General features: G+C 37.2%; 1 protein-coding gene across 1 annotated transcript in view; it reads right to left on the reverse strand.

The window, feature by feature from the left end:
- LOC308559143 (protein LEG1 homolog) overlaps positions 1-18,879 on the reverse strand; it is a gene marked incomplete at both ends in the record, with an annotated part of 37,816 nt that extends 18,937 nt beyond the window's left edge. Inside the window, one exon of the mRNA XM_081141429.1 lies at positions 18,762-18,879. Within this exon, the coding sequence (XP_080997555.1) occupies positions 18,762-18,879 (118 nt within the window). The remainder of the gene's footprint in view (positions 1-18,761) is intronic.
- Positions 18,880-24,466: the final 5,587 nt, after the last annotated feature.

The following is a 24,466-nucleotide window of genomic DNA, read 5'->3' on the forward strand; positions in this document are numbered from 1 at the left end:
AAACTAAAAGCACAACACTGAGAACCTGTGTAGGTAATTACTTAGTGTCATAAAGAAATAAAATAGAACTCTTAAAGAAACCATTGAAAAATAATTTAAAATAATTCAATTTTCATGTGGATCATGATATAGATTTCTGTTTACCTAACATAATGTCCAGCTGGAGGAGCCACACCTCAGCAGAAGTGACCAGTGAGAGCAGTCTCTACAGTAGTATCTCTACCCACCCAGATATTGGCTTTTCTGCCTCCATCTGAGAATATCACCCCTGCATTGCTTGAGGAAATGGTAATGGTCTCTTCTGAGACAGCTGCCATGCAAAACAGTATTGATTCTACTCAGAACTCACCCCCACTACATTTTGGTTTCTGCTTTTGGATCTACTCTAACTAAACTTAAGTCCCAGCAGGCTCCTAATGGTGACGTACAAAGTGACATGTGAAAAAGTATGCTACACTCCAAAAGAACTACTTGAGTTTTCAAATTTATACAAGCAGAATTATACAAAGAAGGATTATAGAATCAGGACTTCTCAGTTTATACTGGAGATAGCCATATATAGATGCATACCCAGGGAATCAAACATTCATGGAACCAAACCATCCCTTAAATCAACTTCAGAATTTTTTATAAAGACTTAAAGAATGAAAGAACAGATTATAAGAGTAACATTACATAGTTTAGTGAAGAAACAATATACAATAACAGAATAGAAAATGTGTTGACATTTTCATGATGACAATCTTACTGATTCTTGGCTTCTTTTGTAGAACGGCTGTTATTCTGTGGAAAAATAACTAGTGAATTCACTTTGACGTCAATCACAAAGAAAGGACACCCATAGACTTATGTTATCATTTCACCACTTTCATTTACTGTATCGAATTATGTTAAATACTAAAAATTATCTGCCAGTCAAATTTCTTTTTGCTCCAGTGAGACAAGGTTCATAAAAACAGAAGAACATATGAGACTCTTAGAACAAAAAGGGAGATGTTTTCCCAAGTTGTGTTCTACTGAGAGAGGGTAGAACAGAGGTAGGAAGAAAAGAGAAATGTCTTCTGGAGATGTAATATGCACTAAAAATAACATTCGTACTGGTTTTAACACCACTCTCCCCAATATACTAAAGTAGACCAGGTGGTCTTGGGAACTGAATATGATGTGTTACAACAACAGGATGTAGCTAGTTAACTCAGGAGGAAACGGAAGAGGGATTCCCTTCCCAGTAACTGGCAGCACTCGGTCACTGGAAAGATAAATTGGCTAATGGACTTCGCAGATTACTAAATGATGTAGCATCACGCTTATAACCAGCTTTGTGCCTGAGTGTGGGCATTAGTTTTCCATTGCTGCTATAATAAATTGCTACAAAAATAGTGGTTCAAATAACACTTATTATATTAGAGTTCCAGAGATCAAAAGTCCAAATATTGGTCTGACTGGGCTAATACAAGGTGTCAAATTGAACTGATTCATTTTAGAGGTTCTGAAAGGAGAATCCATTTCCTTGCCTTTTACAGTTTCTAGAGGCCACCGTCATTTTTTGGTTTGTGATTCCCTCCTCACATCACTCCAACCTGTGCTTCATCATCTCATCTATCACCACTCACTCCAATCCTCCTGCATCCCTCTTATGAGGACCTTGTGATTACAGTGATAATTCAGGATGATTTCCCCATTTCAAGATCTTTCTTAACAATGTACCAAAAGTTGAGTGGCTTAAACAATAAAAAGTTATTTTCTCACAATTGTAGCGGCTACAAGTCCAAGATCAAGGTGCTGGCAGAACTGATTCCTGCTGAAGGCTGTGAGGAAAAATCTGTTCCATGCCTCTTCTCTCTCTCCTGGTGATTTGCTGGCAATCTTTGGCATTCCTTGGCATGTAGAAGCATCGCCTGATCTCTGCTCTCTCTACCTCAGGGCATTCCCCCTGTGTGTATGCCTGTCTCCAAATTTCCCCTTTTTATAAGGACACCAGTCATATGGGATTAGTCTAACCCTATTTCCCCCCACCCTAATGACCTCATTTCAACTTGATTACCTCTGTAAAGACCCTATCTCCAAATAAGGTTGCATCTGAGGTACTGGTGATTTCAACATATGAATTTGGGAAGGAAGGGAGGTACACAATTTGACACATAACAGAAATAAACATATTTTGGAGGCCATTTGTCATTCAGCTTACCACAGCATGTTCCCACATGCCTTAGGGGCTTACTGACATTAGGATTGTAAGACCCAGAGTAGATGGTTACATTTTGGAGAACCTTATGGCTAGCTTAACCTTCATATAATGTCACTGGGAAACATGCTTATAACTGCTGTTACCTCATTTCCAGAGGATCATAATTGAAAAGGAACTTACATACCCTGTGGTACCAAAGTCACACTGTTTTGAGCCTGAATTGGCTTGTGTTGGCCTGAGCAGATGGGTGGGTTTCAGTTGACACATGGCACCTACATTGGCGAAAACTTGTTCCGAACCAACAGCTGGGGGAGGAAAACAAGGTGGAGTCGTAGGTAACAGCTGCCCCGCCGCCTCCCGCTGTATTCATCTTGTCTACCAGGATTCTGGCAACTTCCAGTCCTGGGCTATTCTGGTAGCCTTTCCTGAGAAGCCTACTCCTCAGCCAGGCTTCAGTAGGTACAGGCATAGATCCATGCTTTCTGTTAATGAAATGCATTTTCTGTGTTCCTTTTTGGCAACCAGAGAAGGAACCATTGATATTTTGATTGTTACTCTAGCTGTCAAGGAGCAGCCAAGGTAACTAGTGATATAAAACATATGGGCGAAGATACAAATAATAGACAGGAAATTCAAGAAATGTTCTTTGGTCCTGTAGATGACAAGTTGTTTCCTTACTATTTGAAACGTGGTAGCTAGGTGACCTCTTTCCATGAATTTTCAAAATTGCATGGGTGATTGCCAATGTAAACTTTACCTTGGTCGGTCTGTCTATACTAGTCCTGAAAGAATTACCAAGTATGACCTTTATTGTTTTAATTGTATTTTTAAATTAATTTAAAAATATTTTCATTTTTCAATTGCATTTTGCATTCAATAATGTATTATTTTCAGGTGTACAAGCATAGTGATTAGGCTTTTATATAACTTATATAGTTATATATGAGAGGTATTGCATCCACCTCACATTATATATAGTTATTACAAAATTATTGACTATATTTCCTAAGCTGTACTTTATACCCTATGATTATTTTGTAACTACTTATCTGTACTTTTGAATCCCTTCACCTTTTTCTCTCAGCCTGCCCAAGCTTCATCCCAACCCATCTGGCAACCTTCAGTTTGTTGTCTGTATCTATAAGTTTCTTTTGTTTTGTTTGTTTATTTTGGTTTTTAAAGATTTCACCTATAATTGAAATCATATGGTATTTGTATTTCACTGTCTGACTTATTTCACTTAACATAATACCCTCTAGGTCCATCCATCTTGTTGCAAATGGTAAAAAATTCTTTTTTATGGTTGAGTGAAATTCCATTGTATATAAGTGCCACTTCTTCATCCATCTTTTAAAGTAATTATTGATAGGTATATAGTTATTGCCATTTTATTAATTGTCTTCTGATCCTTTTTGCAGTTCTTATTCTGTTGCTTTCTTCTCTTGTATGTTGATGACTTTCCATAGTGTTGCTTTTGGATTCCTTTTTCTTTATTTCATGTGTATCTCTTGTAGATTTTTGAGTTTGGGTTGCCATGTGCTTCATATATGCCAAGCTATGCTTATAGCAGTCTACTTTATGTTGAAGGTTCCTTAAGTTCAAACATATTCTAAAATCACTAGCATTTTTACACACCCTACTTACGTTTATGTTTTGTCATTATTTTTTACTTCTTTTGCATGTGTGTTTGCGTGCATCCCTTAATTTACTGTTGTAATTACACACGATCTTCCTGCCTTTGTCTTTAACCTTTGTTCTACCTTTAGTGTTCATTGATTCACTGCTTTTATTATGTGCTTGCCTCTGTCAGTGTGGATTTTTTTTTCTTGTGATATTTTCTTAGTCACACCTATGATTATTTTCTTCTTGAAGAAGTTCCTTTAACATTTCTTGTAATACTGGTTTGATGGTAATGAACTCCTTCCATTTTTTCTTGCCTGGGATCAACTTTATTTTTGAAATGTGCATTTACAAGACTCATTTTTTAAAAATTTTGACCCAAGTCAAGTTATATTTTTGAATAAACCATTGAGAAGCAGCAGATATATTAGATGTAGTCTATAATGAAGTTGACCTTTAAGGCCTAAAATAAGCCTTTCAACTGGAAATAAAAAATTATTATCAAATTTTTTTGCAGATTGGGCTTTAGGAAGGCAAAGTAGTACAGTTACTAAGAAAATGGATTTTCTGTCAATATTTTGTTTTATTTATATAATGAATGAATAATGATATAAATATGTAATAATATGGCTTAATGTAAAGTTAATTTTACAAAGAAGGAGACTTGGATTCTTCCTCCAACCTCTCCTACTCTCAGTTACCTGGGAGTAGAAGACCTTTAGCTCCCTTGTTTATGTAAAAAAGACGTCCTATGACTTTTCCAGCTTTAAACATGTATGAGTCTAAGCCTCACTGCTTCTAAAATTTTTACCTGACTAGTGACATTTAGTAAAATTTCAAAAGCATATTGGCAAAAGGGAAGCAAAACTATGCCTAATATCAAATTTACTGGAATGATCGCATTACATAAGCTGCTGTTTCACAGACAATATCAGCCCATAAAAACCAAATGATATGACATAGACACCAGCTCTTCTTTCCCTAGCCCGCATATGACCAAAAAGCTGAGGTCTTCTTCAGCCAAGGGTTCACTTAGAGTCATCCAGGTTTTCTTGAGGAAATTGTGCCAATAATGTTAGAATCTAACATTATTATTTAACTTAAGATAATTTTAAGGAACATGAAAGCACTTAGTAGAGTGCCTTACAACTGCTAATGATCGAATACTTTTAATAATGAAGCAAATAACTGTGATTGCATATGACCGGTCTATAAACAACATATCAGATTTTTATTTTGGGAGGTCATCTTCAAAGTTGGGAAGCCCCAGCATCTCACAAGTGTACAATATATACTTAACTAAAAAATACCAAAAATAAAAATAAAATTTATTATGGTACATCACAGTCAAAATAGAAAAATCCAAATTCATAGCTTGATATTTTAACACTTTTTCTCCTTCCTGGGTAGAATAGATAAACAAAGAAATTAGATGCATAAGGACTATTTGAACAATATCTATCAGTTTGATTTCATTAAAATTGACTGAGCCCTATATCTAATAGTTGCAGAATACATATTTAAAATTTTTTTATGAGAGTTTCTTTGAGCCAAACTGATGACATATACTGGGAAGATCTCAAATGTTCCAGAGAATAACAATTTTGCAGCTTTTTTATGCATTTGAAATTAAGGAGGGAGCATAAAATAAAAAGATTACATGAAGGTGGGAGAAAGCATTGGGCAATGGATTACAGGGTAGTTAACAAAATTATGTACTTTTCTGAGTGTCAATACCCCCTTCAAAGGTTATTACTTCTGGTATTTCAAAAGTATATTCACCTAGATGCACAAGAAAAATGGATAGGACTGGCTTACTAAAGAAGTTATAGGCTCTGTCTTCAAAGCTCACAATCCTAGCTTCTCCTCACACAGCACCAGTCCACTCTGCCCTCCCTCTGCTGGAGCCCAAGGTGAGTGGGTGCACATGAAGCTTTGTGCATTAGCTCTTTGAGAGGGGCCTGTAGTTCCAGCCGTCTCTCCCTGGCAGACAGAAACCCGGATGCTTTTCACAGCCAGATGTTATGTGGGCACCTTTCTCAGTTCTGTACTCTTGGCTGGGAAGCCCAGCCTGGGGTTTAGGCCCCAGAGTCCTCAGTGGGACCCCCCACAGCTGAGATCTCCCTCCAGACCTTCAGCTGCTCCCTGTGGGGGCCCAGCCGGCCCTCTCGCGTCCACACTTCCACCAGTCTCTGTGCGGTTTCCACTTTCCCTCCTTGGTTATGAGGGTGCTCTCCAGCTCTCTTCAGTTGCAGTTGATTATTCAGGCTGTTTTTTCTATATTTCAGTTGTAATTTCAGTTTGGTCCTAGGAGAGTTTCAGTGTAGCTCCCACTCAGTCTGCTGCCATCTTTAATCTCCTGATCCGAGTTTTGCCTTCTGTCTCATTTTTCTGTATTTGGCATCTAGTATAACATTTACATAAGCTATGAAATGAGTACTAGCTGTTATTTTATACATGTTCAGTAATCCTAGATTGGACTACATAGGAAAAAAAACCCGAGTATAACTATTATTATGACTAATATAATTAGCAGACAGGTATAGACAGTTTAAAATGCATTCTGAGTTCAGTATGAATCCATAGGCATTCAGGTCTTGTCAATGTCTTGGCATATCTGTCTACCTCTGATGTCAGCAGCTTCTTGTCTTTGATGTCCCTAGACAGGAGTAGATGTCTATTTGTGGTTAGGCGCCTGGTAGGTACCTTCAGATGAGGTTGGAGAATGTCTTTTATTTGACGTCCTTTCTAATAAGCAAAATCTACCTGTGGCAGTCAACGATTTTTCAAGTCTGTCTCCTGGGAACTAATGTACAAGGAAGTGGTTACCAACTTGGCATTTATTGAAGTTACTCCATCAAACCTTGATAATACTATAATATGTCTCCTTTCAATAATGTCAGCTTGTAAATTCCTTCATCCAAGTTCAGCTTACATGCTCTGTGATGAATAAAGTAATGCAAAAACTAAAAAGTGAGGAGCCAGGAAACAGCGAAGAACCAAGCAGCTTTCTTAAGCTTCCCATAGTCCTGGCTATTTTTTAAATTTATATCCATTGTTTACCCATAAAATGTACCCTAGAAGTTATCATTTATTTTACAATGCTTCTATGCAATTTCAAATTCTTTAAGGTGTTCCAGTGGCCCTCCTGAAACACCATAAAGTTATTCCTACATATATTGAGATTTTAACACTCAAATCTTCAATGTCTGATGAAAACAGTAATCAATGAGCAATACATAATATTTTAAAGTGTGCATGGAACATTCACCAAGATAGCCTATATGCTGAGCCATAATGTATCTCAACAACTGAAAAGAATTAAAATTATATAGGGTTCTTTGACCAAAATGGAATACATTAGAAACCAATTACTGAGAATATACGGTGCTACCGTCTGAGTGTTATTATGGTGGGCCTTTGGGAGGTGATTAAGTTCAACTTTAGGTAATCTATAAAGATATTAAGGATCTGCATCTCAAATAAAAAAATGTGTGTGTACACACACACACATACACATAAACACATATGGATGTTCTGCAGGTAAAGACATAAAATACATATTTAAAAAATGTTTTTATGACATGCTGCTCTTGATGAACATTTAATAATGCTATTTCCACTTTTTGACACCACAACGTTGTAATAAATATTTTCTTTCATGTAGCTTTATCAATGGGAGCTTCAGAATACGTTTTACTTTCAGACCCTAGATTCCTATTTTTAGGCATGGAAATATACTCATAAATGATAAAGTTAGCCATATGTATCTATAGTAAAAAATATTCTGAAACACTAGTGAAAATCAATAGAAACATAATATCTAACTAACTTCCAAATAATGGATGTTTTAAATTGGGTTTTCTTTAAATTGATATTTTAAAAATTAAAATTTTGTGAATATCAAGCTCAGTTATTCACAGATCTATGACAGTAATTGATACAAGAAATTCTTTTATTTTAGGACATAAAACATAAAGAAACTGTTCTACCATGTTGACCAATTAAATTTAACTAAACAAAACACCAATTTTTTATTAAGTCAATGAATAATTTTTTAAAATTTCAGAGAACTATCAGAGTTTATAAAATTAGCATGTAATTACAATTAGTTGACAATTTAATTCCTTTTAACTTAATGCTTTCCAGAGTTGAATCGATAGTTAATCTATCAATATTGATCACATTTAAAATTATAGCTACCTGTTCAATTTTGCTTTAAGATAGAAGGGTTAGTAATAGAAGTATGGTAAAATCATGTAAACGATCCTTGGGAGAGTTCTGATTTCCTATTGGTAATCACTGTTCCTGCATAAGCTTTCCTATAAATATCTGGATGTAGGTTTTTTCTAAATGATTTATTACTTCAAAAATCATCAGTTTTACATAGAAAAGTTTAAACTGTAACAATAGGTGTCACTGTTCTTACAACTGTGAGTTCTTACTTATCTCAATTACCCTTTCTTGATGCAGTTGATCCTGACACAATAAGATATTTTTAGACCAACTGACAATTTTGGTCATGGGATCAGATAAATTTTAGCATGTATAACAAAACAAAATTATATATGTACATATATAAATACATATAAAACAATACTATAACTAAAATTAACTGCCATCCATTCTTCCCCAAAGCAATAAAAAATCAAAATGCATTTAAACTGTTTTGGGGTTGGGAAAGACAATTGCTTGTATTTTAAAATAGATAAGATATTTAGTATATGGTACTTCACATTTTCCTAAGAACTGAGATTCCTATAATGTCAGTGTAAATTAATATTGTAGTAATAATATACTATGATGTATCATTATTAATTCTCTTCAGCAAAGTGTTGACCATATTCATCCATTTCTTTCTTCACAAACTAAACATGTAGCCAAAAAAACTTAAATGATGAAGAAGGATGTGTTTAGGTTAATTGAAAATTTAAATCTATCAAGGTTAACTCTTAGTACAGGTATGATTTTGGAACTGGTTTTTGCAGAGTTGATGAGAAACAATTTGGGGGGATTTAAAACTAACTATTTGCTGGCCAAAATTAAGGCTTTTGAATCATAGAAAATACACAGAATCTAAGTTTGATTATCAAAAATAGGTTTATTACACTTTTATATAACCATTTAATTTTGGGATGTTATTATATTTAATGCTGTATTTTTTCTCCGTTCGCATAAATGTTATTGTTCTAGCAGAAAAGAACACCACATAAGCAGATACTCAAAATCTGGTTCCAGCTATTATGAATACTTATGCTCTTTGAAAGCATTTCAGCTCATTCTTCTGGGTGCATATCTAAAGTGCTTTTCTGTGTTTTGAGGATAAAAGGCTTTACATATATAATTACCATAAATGGTGTCTTTCCTTCATTTTTAACATTACAAAACTACATATGTAAATAAAATTGTTTAGGGTGAGAGGGATTTTACTTTTGTCCAAATAGCAATAAGATTCTCCCCTTGGTTTAGCATTCACAGGTATCTTCTAATAATTTTAATGAGCTATGGAAGTACAAATGAACTGCATATGGCTTGTCCTTGGAAGTTGCTGGGAAAGTTTTAATGATGAGCAATATTAGATCTTTATATTACTTTAAATCATCCTTTCTACTTGACGTAAAAACCCACTTTCAGTCATATAGGTTTCTCCTGAAATATCATTAAATTTTCCAATTTAATAATATAAATTTGTCGAGGAGGCAAAACCCAGAAAATACTGTGCTCAAAAGTCAAAATAAGCAGAAAATAATGTGTGGAAAAACAATAATGCACCCTTCCTCCAAAAGCAAAAAATAACAAGGACATTTTTTGAAGTCCATTTATCACCAATTTCTGCCTATAACACTTGAAGATGTAATGAAAAGTAAATTCTGCATATATAAATATTTTTTATGATCACAAATATATTATGATCACAACACTCTTGACTACAAACAAGTACCATCACAGTATGACAGACAAGGGAGTGCCCAAGGGCCAAAGAAAGTTACTTAAAAGAATATTCCCTAAATACAACATATAAATACAATACAAAACTGTTTGTTAACATATAACACTGTAAGCGTGCATACTATCAAAATTGGGAATTGATGTGACATAATCTAGAGCTAGTGACATAATTCCGGCTTGCCTGATAAGAAGTTTACCTGGCAGACTTACTGACAGGACCCCTTGAGCCCCTAAAGTATCCAGATTTGGATTAGAAATCATGTCATTCTAACCTGGATGGAATCAGAAGAAACAAAGAAGCGAGGTGTTACTGCTCGCATGACTGCAGACCCAGGCATGTGTGTTTGAGGAATATTGGTACGTGGTGCCTCTCCTGCTGACCTCTTGATTCCATTGCTTCGCTCCCTCTATCCTCTGATAATCTTTCATGACTGAGCCTAAGGCTGTGTAGGGAAGGCTCTTGGCTGCTGTGGTTTCTGAGTTACACTAGGACTGCATGGGTTTCTGAGTTACACCAGGACTGCATGGGTTTCTGAGTTACACCAGGACTGCATGGGTTTCTGAGTTACACCAGGACTGCATGGGTTTCTGAGTTACACCAGGACTGCATGGGTTTCTGAGTTACACCAGGACTGCATGGGTTTCTGAGTTACACCAGGACTGCATGGGTTTCTGAGTTACACCAGGACTGCATGGGTTTCTGAGTTACACCAGGACTGCATGGGTTTCTGAGTTACACCAGGACTGCATGGGTTTCTGAGTTACACCAGGACTGCATGGGTTTCTGAGTTACACTAGGACTGCATGGGTTTCTGAGTTACACTAGGACTGCATGGGTTTCTGAGTTACACTAGGACTGCATGGGTTTCTGAGTTACACTAGGACTGCATCGGTTTCTGAGTTACACTAGGACTGCAACGTCTTCAACGGCTCTTCCTGCTTCTGACAACTGGTCACCTGAGCAAGGTGCTTCTGTGAGTTGTGTGTTCTCCCCTGTTGTAGTAGAGCATTGACTGCTGTTGGCACGTCATCAGGTGGAACTGACCCTCAGGCTGACTGGCCGGGACCTCAGCAGACAAGCTGTTATGAGGGGCTTACACCAAGAGCAGGATTTGCGTCGGTCAGAGGGGCTCAGGGCCTTACTGAGTCCACCCTTTGGGGTTGTCGCTTGTGGCGCTAATTGGGTGGTGCTCTGGTGTGGTCTGAAGCAGGCCCTTTGTAGCATGCCCTTTGATTGACCCAGAGGTAGTATGAAGCCTTTCTATTCCCTTCCCAGGCTCAGTGCTTTTGCTTCCTCCATTGCCCTTGAGCAGAGAAAAAGTTAAACACAGAAACCTGCCTGATTAATGGAAGCAAAAATGAAAACTGCCATTCCAGAGTTTTGCCTCTCGTTCTGTAGGCTTCAGGCATAAGCAAAATTTCGTTCCCCAAATCTTAGTGTTCTGCTCCAGCCCTTCCCCAACTCCCAAGTTACATAGCAAAGGAAGAAACAGAAAAGTAAAAGTTTAAAAGTTACTCATTAGACTAGTTCTAGAACAAATGTGCACCGTTGGACCAAGTCACAACATAACTGAGTTATTTGTAGTCCTTACAAAATTTCTGAATTAGTATGGGTATGAAAGGAGTCATGCTATACACTAAAAAATTATATTAAATAACTTTCTAGATATCATAACTGAATTCCAGATTTGAACGGTATAAACTATCTCTTACTTTTAGGATATAAAGAAAAGAGATTGAGCGGAGAGTTAGAAGCATTAAAAAAAAACTTGGATGTTGAAAATTTTAGCTTTTTATAAGCTCCAATTTTGCTGAAAATTAGCACTAGATTAGGTATGGTGTTTGAAAAACATTGTCGAATAAAGGGAAAGAGCAAGCTTTGGAGTAATACAGCTACTTAGATTTATCAACTAGGCAACTAGCAACATCTAGTGGTCATTCTCATGACCAACCTGTCTATTTCTTTTTTCTTTTTCTACAAGGGAGGCTGGAAAATATAATCCTTTTTTCCTAGATGGCTGTGTGCCCAGTTAAAAAAATTTTTTTCTAGGCCTGGCTGGGTAGCTCAGTTGGTTAGAGCATTGTCCTGATACACCCAGGTTGAGGGTTCAATCCTTGGTCAGGGCACTTACAGGAATCAACCAGTGAATGCATAAATAAGTGGAACAACAAATCAAAGTTTCTCTCTTTCTAAAAATCAATCAATAAAAAATTCTATTTCTATACCATATACTCTTGGGCTTATGTTCTTAAAATTTATTAGCTTCTATCATTTTTAACTTGAGAAATTTGAAACTCCTCTTGAGATTTCCAAATAACAATATGAGCTGGTGTTAAATCACTATTTAAAGAACTCTGTGTCAATAAACTGTTTAGATTCTTCATTAATTAATTGAAGCCTAAGTTTCTTTGTCTTTCTCCTGTGAATTCCTCACAAATTTATGGATTATTATCTAAAAAGTATACAAGCTGCCTGCTTTGGTCATTTGAAGAGGTCCCATACCTATGAAACCTCTGTACATATGTATGAGATTAAATTTGATTTTTCTCCTGTTAATCTGTTTCATATCAATTTAATTCTTAGTGCAACCAATAAGAAATAAGAAGGGTAGGCTGGACAACAGGATGGCAGCTGAGCCCCCCACCTCCCACAACCGCATCAGAATTACAACTAAAATACAGAACCACCAGCACTCAGAGCCTCCTGAGACCTGGCTGCACAGAAGCCCCACAACCAGGGAGCTGAAGCAGCACCGAGACCGGGAGGAGGGGCGGAGACGCGGGCGGATCGGGGCTGAATCACAGAGACTCCGCGGCGGGCCCACACCCGGTGCCGCGGGGTAAACCCAGGAGGGAATCTCGGCGGTGGGGGTTTCCCGGAGGAGGGAGGGGTCCCAGCCCCACGGCAGGCCCCCAGCCCAGGGCTCCAGGGCCAGGAAGAAACGTCCCCACAACTCCGGGCTGTGAAACCAGCGGGGACTGTCCCTGAGGGTCTCGGAGGCTGCGGGAGCCCCAGCAGCTCCTCTAAAGGGCCGCGCACGGACTCACTCGGACGCTCCCTCCGAGCCCAGCGCCGGGCAGCAGCCGGAAAGGACCCGGGACACTCGGGGGGAACTAACCTGCCTGAGATCCGGGCGAGAGGCGGAGGGGCGGCTTCCTCCCGGGCAGAAGGGCTGGCGGAGGCCATGGCTCCTGTGGCGAGTCCTCCCCGCACACAGCCCGCAGGCAGGCGCCATGTTTGAGTCGCCAGCACCTGACTCTCACCTTTGGCCCCGCCCCGTGATTCCCAGAGGCCCCGCCCCTCCCCACCTGCAGCTCATCCAGGCCATTTCCAGGGGCTTTTCTGTGCCAGTGGCCCCTCGAGCCTCATGCTTAGGACTTTCCTAAAATCTCTCAAACAAGCAGCAGCGGGCCCCATGCGGCTTGATAAGCGTCCCCAGGCCTGGCACTAGCGGCAGCTGCATTGGCTCATAGCTGGGCCTCTCCTGGGCACCTCCAAGCCCAGTACAAGTAGCAGCCAACTACGGTTTGCTGTGTAGCTCATGCTGGGGGGCCCTGGGCAAGGCACTGGCAGAGGCTGACTGTGCACCTCCCTGGAGGCCCCAGAGACAGTGCACCTGGTGGTGAGACTCGACCACGCTGGATTACAACCCTACCACATCCACGAGTGACACACTCAAGGGGTGCACTTGGTGAACACCAAAGCTCCACTGAAGTAAATCCTGCTCCATAGGGGTGTCTCCAGCACAGCAGCTCTCTGGCTGTAGTTGCAGCTGGTCCTCACAGCTGATTGGTCTGGGGGTCAATTCCTCCCAAGGACGCCAACAGCAACCAAGGCTCAACTACAACAGGACAGTGCACACAGCCCACACAGGGGAGCACCTAGAAGGCCCAGCTCAGGTGACTGGGGAGGCTGAGCCACTGGACCCTACAGAACACCTACTACACAAAGCCACTCTACAAATTCCAGGACACATAGCAGCTCTACCTAATACATAGAAACAAACACCTGGAAGCAGCCAAAATGCGGAGGCAAAGAAACATCACAAAAGAAAGAAGAAATCTCTAGAAGAGGAACTAAATGAAATAGATCCAAGCAAGCTAACAGATACAGAGTTCAGAATTTTGGTTATAAGGATGCTCAAGGATATTAGTAAGACTATTACAAAAACAAGTGAGACCATCGATGACCTAATAGAGTACCAATTTGAAATGAAAGCTACAGGGACTGAAATGAAGAATAATTTACAGGGAGTCAACAGTAGAGTAGAGGACGCTGAGAATCAAATCAGCAATTTGGAACATCAGGAAACAAAAAACACCCAACCAGAAGAGCAAAAAGAAAAAAGAATCCAGAAATATGAAGATAGTATAAGGAGCCTCTGGAACAACTTCAAGGGACCCAACATTCATATTATTGGGGTGCCAGAAGGGAAAGAAAGAGCAAGAAATTGAAAACCTATTTGAAAAATAATTACAGAAAACTTCCCCTACCTGGGGAAAGAAATAGACTTACAAGTCCAGGAAGCACAGAAGGTCCCAAACAAGAGCAACCCAAAGAGGCCCACAGCAAGACACATCATAATTAAAATGCCAAAGGTTAAAGACAAAGAGAGAATCTTAAAAGCAGCAAGAGAAAAGCAGTTAGTTCCCTACAACGGAGCACCCATACGACTGTCTGCTGATTTCTCAACAGAAACCTTGCAGGCCAGAAGAAAGTGGCAAGAAATATTCAAAGTGATGAAAAACATGGAACTACAACCAAGATTGCTCTACCCAGCAAAGCTATCATTTAGAACTGAAGGTCAGATAAAGAGCTTCACAGATGAGAAAAAGCTAAAGGAGCTCATCACCACCAGACCAGCACTACAGGAAATGTTGAAGGGTCTTCCTTAAGAAGAAGCTAATGAACAGAAGAATCTGACAAACTAAATGGATACAGAGACACTGACACATGCAACAGGCAATCGTATTTCAGAGGAAAGAGGAAAAGGGGGTGGAGGGTGGGAGGAGATTAACCAAAGAAGTTATATACATATATGCATAACCCATGGACTCGGACAATGGCAGGGTGAAGGCCTGGGGAGGAGGTGAGAATGAGGTGAAGGGGGTCAATTGGGGGTGAAAAATGGGACACCTGTAGTGCATTCAACAATAAAGATAAATTTAAATAAATAAATAAATAAATAAATAAATAAATAAATAAGAAATAAGGGTGGGGGGAAATTCCCTGCCCTCTCACCTTTAATTTTTTAAAAAATTTATTGATTTTATTTTATTTTTAAAATTTATCAACAATATTTATTGTTGAAAGCATTTCGGATCTCCCCTTTTTCCCCCTATTGACCTCCTCGCCCCCCTCCCGCCCCTCCTCCCTCTCTTCATTTCCATTGATGCTTAGAATTCAGTCACATGCCAAGAGTGTTGGCTGGTATTTTGAATTAAGCAAGAAAAAGTAAAATAAAACAAAATCAGGTAACAATATACATTGAAATATAAGCATAAATTCTAATGCATATATAATATAAACCATACAATATGTGTACTGTGATTTATGACTATTTGTTTGGTTTATGAGCAACAGAATTAAATTCACTGAGTAGTAAAGAGTGATCGACTGCTTTATCATAAAAAGGGTTGCAACTTGGCCACACACAGGAAGGGACAAGACTTAATTTTATCAACTTTAACCCCAAAAGTTAAATTAAGATTTTAAGACTCCTGCTACAGATAATGCTACATTATTTTATCTGATAGAGTCGTCAAGGACTTTGAACAATTATCTAACTCAAGAACAGCAGGTTTTGATCCTTGAATACACATAATCTAGCAATGAGGACTTATACACATATTAAGAAATAATAACAACTAACAATTACTTGGAGGCAAAAGAAAGTTTGCCTGGGGTTTTTATATGTTTAGTCAACCTATAAATAAATAACCCAAGACTTGAATATAGATTAAAATGTCAGAAAAAGGATGGTTTCTACTAACATGATTCAAATGCACTAAAACATTATTTACTTTAAATATTGATAATATAATATTGATTTAATACTGAAAATAGAAACGTGATTGCAATCTAAAAACAGAGAGGGAAATGGTGGGGAGACACTAATGTTTGTGATGCACAATTCAAGTGCCTGACACCAAATGGTGCTTCATCTGCATCTGTCATTGTACCTCATCTCCATGACAATTCTGGAAACAGATGTCATTTGCCACACACCCTCCTGCACCCCATTTTATAAAGAAATAGAGTCTTACTCCTGTGACCACACACCTGGTAAGTGACAAAGATGGATCTGAATTCAGTTCAATCTGACTCCAAAATTAATGCTCTCGGTGCTTATCAACATCATAATATACATACGCTAAGTTTATACTTTGGGCGAAAAGTTTCAAATACGTCATCAGCATTTTTTTCTTTTTAGTCACTTAGTTTTGCAAGCCTTGTAGCTCCAGGGTCATGCATTATCTTGAAAGATACCCCACTGGTCAAGGCTGACTTTTGTTCATCAATGAACAGTCTTTCCTTTCACATGTTTATTCAAATATTATCTTAGGCACTCATGCAACTAGAGAAAACTTAAGATACAAATCTAAGCTAAAGGCAGCACAGTAAATTAAATTTATATAACATGAGAGATTTACTCATTTAAAAATCATGTATTATGTGTGTATGAATTGTCATGGATGATACAAAGACACATGGCACAAATAGCCTGAATACCAGAAACTCAGTGAAAATATATGCACACAAGTATTCACAACACTGAAGATACATTATTGCACATGTACTATAGTCATGAAAGAGAGGTGGGAATGATGGTGGTATCTGCTTGACTGAATCTTGCAGAATTCACAGAAGAGAGATTTGAATTGTGTGGTTCACTAACCCGATTGAAGTGGGATGAAAGATTATGCCAGTTATAAAGAGGGGCCCATATAAAGGCAAGAGAAAGACAGAGAGAAGTAGAGGGTTTTAAGCATATTTAGAAAGCAAAAATACTTCAAGGGTAAAGACTCCTCCTGGCCTTTGAATAATGGGAAATATCTATCACCACTAGGATGCACAAGAATCTGGTGCAATGATAAAAAGTGTTGACTTTGCAAATTAATTGGTCTAATGGGACATGATCAGTTAGTGACTGTTTGGAAATAGTGCTGGGGAAGAGGAACAGGTGAGGTTAGGCTAGTTAATGTGAAAGGTTTGTAGTTTGTGTACTTAGTGAATATACTGTAAAACTGAAATTTGAACTGTGTTGTTGGGGGGCTGGTATTATTTAACAAAACCATGGTAACTGAAAATTGTGCATATTAGAACCGTGCAAGGCAAGGCCTGCCTGTACACACACACACACACACACACACACACACACACACGCACACGCACACACACACGCGCACAGCATTTACCACACTAAGGGTGTAGAACAACTGAAAATGTCATACACAGCTGATTGAAATGAAAAATAGGACAATTTGTGTAAACATTTTGGTAGTTTCTTAAAAAGTCAAACATATATCTACTTCATGACCTAAGTATTTCACTTTTTTATTTACCCAAGAGAAACAAAAGCATATATCCATAGAATGACTTGTATACAGTTGTTCATAACAGCTTTATTTGTAACAGCCCCAAACTAAGAATCATCCAAATATCCATCAATAGACAAATGGATACACAGCTTGTGGTATATTTATACAATGAAGCTCTACTCAGCAAAATTATGAAGGAAAAAAGAATATATGCAAGACCATGTATGACTGTCAAAATAATTACACTAAGTAAAGACAGGCACAGAAGTATGCACTCCATGATTCCATTTATAAAAACTAGAAAAAGCTAACTAATATATAGTGATAGAAAGATGGAAAGTATTGCCTAGGGACAGGGAGGAGGGACAAAGGAAAGAAGGAACGAATACAAAGGGACAGGAAGGAATTTTCTGGCATCAGGGATATGTTATGTTGATTGAGGTGACGGCTTGTGGGCATAAATACACATTCAAATTTATCAAAATTTTCAGTGTATATATATATATATATATATGCAAACATATATATGTATACAGTTCATTGTATGTCAACTATATCTCAGTAAATCTATTATAAATATAAATATAAAAATATATTTATTCCATTTTTCTTTATCTTTTATACTGCCATTAACTTTGCATTTACTTAAGAATTATATTGCTTTATATTTGTTCATTGGCAACATAAATTAATTAAAATAAAGTTGATTAAACTTTTAAAAAATTGTTCTGACTTTTCATATCATAAGACAAGAATTTTGATTAAGTATTGACACAGTATGTTTTTAAGTTCTGTCATTTTTATTGTCTGGCAGATTTCTAAAGATTGTTAGACTTTTACCTTAATTATGTGGCTAATATATATCAGTGTAATTTTACTAACATAGCTGCCAACTGTTAGAATATGGAGCTAATGAGTCACAGAAACATTTGAAAATAAAAATCGAGCATTTTCCCTCCAAAGGGGAAATTTTTTCAATTAGTTAAAAAAAAGTTAGAATAATTCAAAATATTAATTACAATTCTGGGGTTATTTATTAATGTAAAACTATATTTTTAAATATTTTACTGAAATTCCCATTTAAGAGTGGCTTAAATATATTCTGTAGAAATGACAACAAATGGCTGGTATCCTAAAAACAATTTATTGAGCAAGACATTTGAAACCATATTAAAAAACAATTATCAGTAACTTCTATATGTGCAGAAATTAGGGGAACCATAGGCCTTTTCTTCCGTCTTCGTAACTTACGGTTAAACTTATGTTTGGACATAACTGAGTGGAACTTTCACGTGGCTGTTGTTGATGGTGAGCTATTCTTGAAAATGAAGCTAAAACGAGAAGTTGACACGTATAGTTTACTTTATACAAAATGATGGGTGATGTTCCAAAAGATATCAAGTTTCAGAAGCAAGTCAGCCTGAGGAGTTTCGCCAGGGCGCTGCGGGGCCCTGCTGCTAACCTTGGAGACGGGACGGGTCCCGTCCTGAGGCCGCGGCTGGCACACGCCCGCTAGGCTTCTGCCCTAGGCTGCAGCTCCGTGGAACTCCCGAGGGGCAATGCAAAGAGCAGCTCGGCATGTTGCACACTCGGACGTGAAATCAGAAACCGATCTAAAATCGAATACAGCCCAAGCAATATCAATTTCAACGGCAAAACCTAAGCCAGGACAAGGAGAGAAAATATATTCATTGTTAAAAATGGAACTGCATCTACATGAAACATGTACCCTAACAACCAATCTTAAAAACACAACGTTTTCTATGTCTGGAATATTTGTCTCAAAACAAACATCAAGATTATGGATTAGGACAGTTACTTCTTCGTGTGCTGTAAGATTAAAAATAACTTTTAAATAATAAAAATATTGTGTAATTTCATTTTTAAGGGGTTTTTATTTGATACTTATATTGTTAATATTCCCTTCTCTAAGTATTTTCTAATATCAAATTATTTCAGGTAGACATCATTTTAATATTGCCATATATATTATCTCTTAAGAATAATAAACCATGCATTTATTATCATATGGTTGTTTTTTTTAAACTGGAAACCTCTGAAACCAAAACTATCACACAAAACCATTCGCTTTTTATTACTATGGGCACTCTATTTTAAAACAAATAAATAACATTATTTTAAAATATAGGAAAATCTATGATTTGCAGATTCCCCAGATTCTCAGGAATTATAATCCCAAATCCCCAGTGTTAATATCCATGGGGAATTTAAAAACACCATTAGCAGTTTTCTTTATTCCTCACTATAACAGTTTCTGATTTATAGATTTCTTTAAAATCTACTTTCACCTGTAACTTCCATGGCTAAGGGTATCAAAGAAAGTTTAGATTGGACCTGTCCATCAAGTTGTTCTAGGATTTTGTAAACCCATGGCCAAAATTTCACTTTCCCATGACCGTTGTGAGAAAGAGCTATAACTGTATTTTGAGTACATCTCTCTAGACACATACGAAAATGAAATAAACTTGCTCAAAACACAAACCACAATGACAAAAATTACCAAACGTAATATAAAACAAAATATATGGTCTAATTTCCACTCTCATAAGGAAATTCTTTATGTAACTATGGTAAAGTGAATTTATATTTCAGACTTTCAGAATCTAAATGAGAGATACATATGGATACCTTTTAACCTTTTTATACTGTTAATATATACATCAGTAATCCAGATGAAGTTATTATTAGGCCATTATTTCCATGTAAGAAGAAGAGAGAAATGATAGAGCGCTTTTCCTCCAATAACATACTACTAGTCTAATTAAGGATATGAGCATTTATAAATATTTTTGCTACTATTTCATTAGATTAATCTCTAACTTAGAAATAAGAACTCTTCATGTATCTTTCCATGCATTGGAAATATGCAACTCAAGCTTGAAATTTCCTCACAGTGCACAAAAGGAAAAAAATGTCAGGGTTATGTCTAAAAGAGTATAAATATTACATGCATTAAGTACTTTGATAATACTTACCAAAGAGTTTAGCTTTTATTTTTGAATACTGCAAAAGATAGAAATTTGCCATACAATGTAGGAAGCATTTATTTTCAACAAAAGATTTTAGGGCATTAAAGAAACATGCTGGAGAAAACATATGTCTTATTTATTTATTTATATTTATTGTTTGTTCAAAATATTACAGATGTCCCTTTTTCTCCCCAATGACCCGTTCCACCCCATCCCTTCCCCCTCCCCAGTCCCTCTCCCCACCATTGTCGGGGTCCTTGGGTTGTGCATATATGCATATAACTTCTTTGGTTACTCTCTCCCCCACCCACCCGCCCTCCTCCATCCCTCTGACATTCATCAGTCTCATCTATGCTTCCATGTCACTGAATCACTTCTGTTCATCAGTTTATTAAGTTCTTTAGATTCCACATATAAGTGAGATCATGTGATGTTTTTCTTTCTCTGCCTGGCTTATTTCACTTAGCATAATATTCTCCAGGTCCATCCATACTGTCCCAAAGGGTGCGAGATCCTTCTTCTTTACAGCTGCGTAGTATTCCATGGGGTAAATGCCCCACAGCCTTTTTATCCACTCATCTACTGATGGGCACTTGGGCTGTCTCCAGATCTTAGCTATTGTAAATTGTGCTGCTATGAACATAGGGGTGTGTATATTCTTCCTGATTAGTGTTTCAGGTTTCTTAGGGTATATTCCTAGAAGTGAGATCACTGGGTCAAAAGGCAGCTCCATTTTTAATCTTTTGAGGACCCTCCATACTGTTTTCCATAGTGGCTGCACCAGTCTGCATTCCCACCAGCAGTGTACCAGGGGTCCCTTCTCCACACCCTCGCCAGCACTTGTTGTTTGTTGATTTGTTGATGGAGCCATTCTGACAGGTGTGAAGTGATACCTCATTGTGGTTTTAATTTGTATTTCTCTGATGATTATCGACGTTGAGCATTTTCTCATGTGTCTCTTGGCCATCTGTATGTCCTCTTTGGAGATGTGTCTATTCAGGTCCTTTGCCCATTTTTAAATTGGGCTGTTTGTCTTCCTCTTGCTGAGTACTATGAGCTCTTTGTACACTTTGGAAATTAGCCCCTTATCAGATACATCCTTGGCAAATATGTTTTCCCAGACCGTGGGGTTCCTTTGTATTTTGAGGCTGTTTTCTTTTGCTGTGCAGAAGCTCTTTAGTTTGATGGAGTCCCATATGTTTATTTTTTCTTTGTTTCTCTTGCCCTAGGAGATGTGTCAGTGAAAATTCCACTACGTGAGATATCTGTAACTTTACTGCCTATGTTTTCTTCCAGGATTTTTATAGTTTTGTGACTTACATTTAAGTCTTTTATCCATTTTGAGTTTATTTTTGTGTATGGTGAAAGTTGGTGGTCTAGTTTCATTTTTTTGCATGTACCTGTCCAATTTTCCCAGCACCACTTATTGAAGAGACTGTCTTTACTCCATTGGATTCTCTTGCCTCCTTTGTCAAATATTAACTGACCATAATGGCTTGGGTCTATTTCTGGGGTCTCTGTTCTGTTCCATTGGTCTATATGTCTGGTGTTGTACCAATACCAGGCTGTTTTGATTACAATGGCTTTGTAGTACAGTTTGATATCCACTTTCACCACTCTTATTCAACATAGTACTGGAAGTCCTCGCCACAGCCATCAGACAGGAAGAAAATATAAAAGGTATCCAAATTGGAGGAAGTGAAACTGTCATTATTTGCAGATGACATGATATTGAAGATGACGTGATATATTCTATAAATATAGAAAACCCTAAAGACTCCATCAAAGTACTACTAGATTTGATAAACAAATTCGGCAAGGTAGCTGGATACAAAATCAACATCCGGAAATTGGTGGCATTCTTATACACCAATAATGAACTTTCAGAAAGAGAAACTAAAAAACAATCCCATTTACCATCGCAACTAAAAAAATAAGATACCTAGGAATAAACTTAACCAAGAATGTAAAAGACCTGTACTCAGAAAACTACAGGACACTGAAAAAGAAAATAGAGGAAGATATAAACAAATGGAAGAATATACCATACTCATGGATTGGAAGAATTAACATCATTAAAATGTCCATACTGCCCAAAGCAATTTATAGATTCAATGCAACTCCTATTAAAATACCAACAGCATATTTCACAGACCTAGAACAAACATTTCGAAAATTTATATGGAATCAAAAAAGACCCCGAATAGCTGCAGCCATCTTGAGAGAAAAAAAACAGAGTGGGAGGGATCACATTACCCGATGTCTTATCTTTTATTAGTATGTGAGACAAATATAAGAAAATATTTGCCCGGCCAGGCGTGGCTCAGCCGTTGAGCATCGACCTGGGATCCAGGCAATCGGGGTTTGATTCCCGGTCAGGGCACATGCCTGGGTTGTGGGCTTGATCAATGACTCTCTCATCATTGATGTTTCTATCTCTCTCTCCCTCCCTTTCCTCTCTCTGAAATCAATAAAGATATATTAAAAAAAAAAAAAAATCATTTCTAAAAAAAATATATATATATATTTCTGAGATTATATAAATGGAAAAATGCATTCTACCAAGATAGCAGAGATAAAACATATGCTTAATAATAGTACATTTGATAAAGTTCATCCAGGGAATTACAATGTGTATTTTGAGGGAGGTTCACTGAATATCTACCTCTTGTCAAAATCAAATAGTAGTGTTTTCCTTAAGTCATTCTATCTTTTATTTATTATGAATGAACTATTTCAATATACAAATGTGTGTGTGTGTGTGTGTATGTGATATAAAGAAAAAACATCTACATGCCTACCTACAAGCATAAGAAATAAACATTACTAATATACCTGACCGCCCTTGGGCTCTCATCCCAATCTCTCCACAACCTTGACCCTAGGAGTCAGTACTATTCTGAAACTTGTGCCTATCATTTCCTTGCTTTATCGTATATATATGAACAGCACAATTCTTAAACGTAAAGCTTGATGGTTTTATATCTATGTGTATATCCATATAATCAGATTAAGATATCAACTTTGCCAGCACTCCAGAGAGCTTTATTGTACCCCATCCCATCATTACCAACTCAAATAGTTTACTTTCTTCTATTAACATAAAGCAGTGGTTTGTTCTTAAAATTAATATAAATGAAACCATATAGCATACTAATTTTGTGTCTGACTTCTATCTTTCAAAATTTTGAAATATATTCACGTTGCGGCATGTATCATCGCCCTCATGTTGCTATATTGTTCTCCACAATTTGTCTATTCTACAGCTCGTGGCATGGATTGCTTCCAGTTTAGAGCTACTATGGATAAGGCTACTACAGACATCTTTGTATATGTGTGTCTTACTGGTAGGCAAATGCACTCAATTTTGTTGGACTTACACCTAAGAGTGGAGATTCTGGGTCATAGGGTAGGTATATGTTTAGCTTTAGTAGATATTGCATTTTCTGAAACTAGATATATTTAAACTCCCACCAGCAATATGTGTGAGTTCTGACTGCTCCACACTTTCAAAACTTGTTCTTTCATTTAAAAAAGTTTTTATAGCCATCTGGTAGATTTGAAATGGTATGTCACTGTGGCTTTAATTTGCATTTTCCTTAAGACTGCCGTGATTTTGAGCACATTCACACATGCTCATTACCCATTTGACTGTCCTTGTTTATGAAATGCCTGCTTAAGTCCTTTATCCTTTCTTAAAATTAGGTTGTATTTTATTTAATGATTTTTAGGACTTATTTATATATTCTAGATACAATTCTTTTTTGGGGTATTTATATGGCAAATATCTTCATCCATTCTGTGAATTCTCTTTGACCATTTCTTCTTGATTCACAGATCCTTATTTCTGGATTTAATTTCTTTCATAGAATGGATCCTTTATGTAGTCTTGTAGTGAGAATTCAGCTGATTGTACATCGCCTTTGTTTTCTAATTATTTAATTTGGTTTACAGTTCTTGAGAGTTTTACCCCCTAGCATCCTGGCTTCCAGCATCTGGTTTGGCCTTGGTGGTCTACTGTTTGCCATTTGTCAGCCTTATCTTCATATCCATCTTCTCGAATTTCAGTATATGTTGGAAAATTACTTTTTAAAAAATTTTTTCTTGAAGTATGCTGTATTTTCTGAGAATTGATATCATTTATCAATTCTAGAAAGTTCTTAGATAACATTTTTGA

The sequence above is a fragment of the Miniopterus schreibersii genome (genome assembly GCF_964146895.1).
Source record: "Miniopterus schreibersii genome assembly, chromosome: 6".
In the NCBI taxonomy this organism is placed as follows: Eukaryota; Metazoa; Chordata; class Mammalia; order Chiroptera; family Miniopteridae; genus Miniopterus; species Miniopterus schreibersii.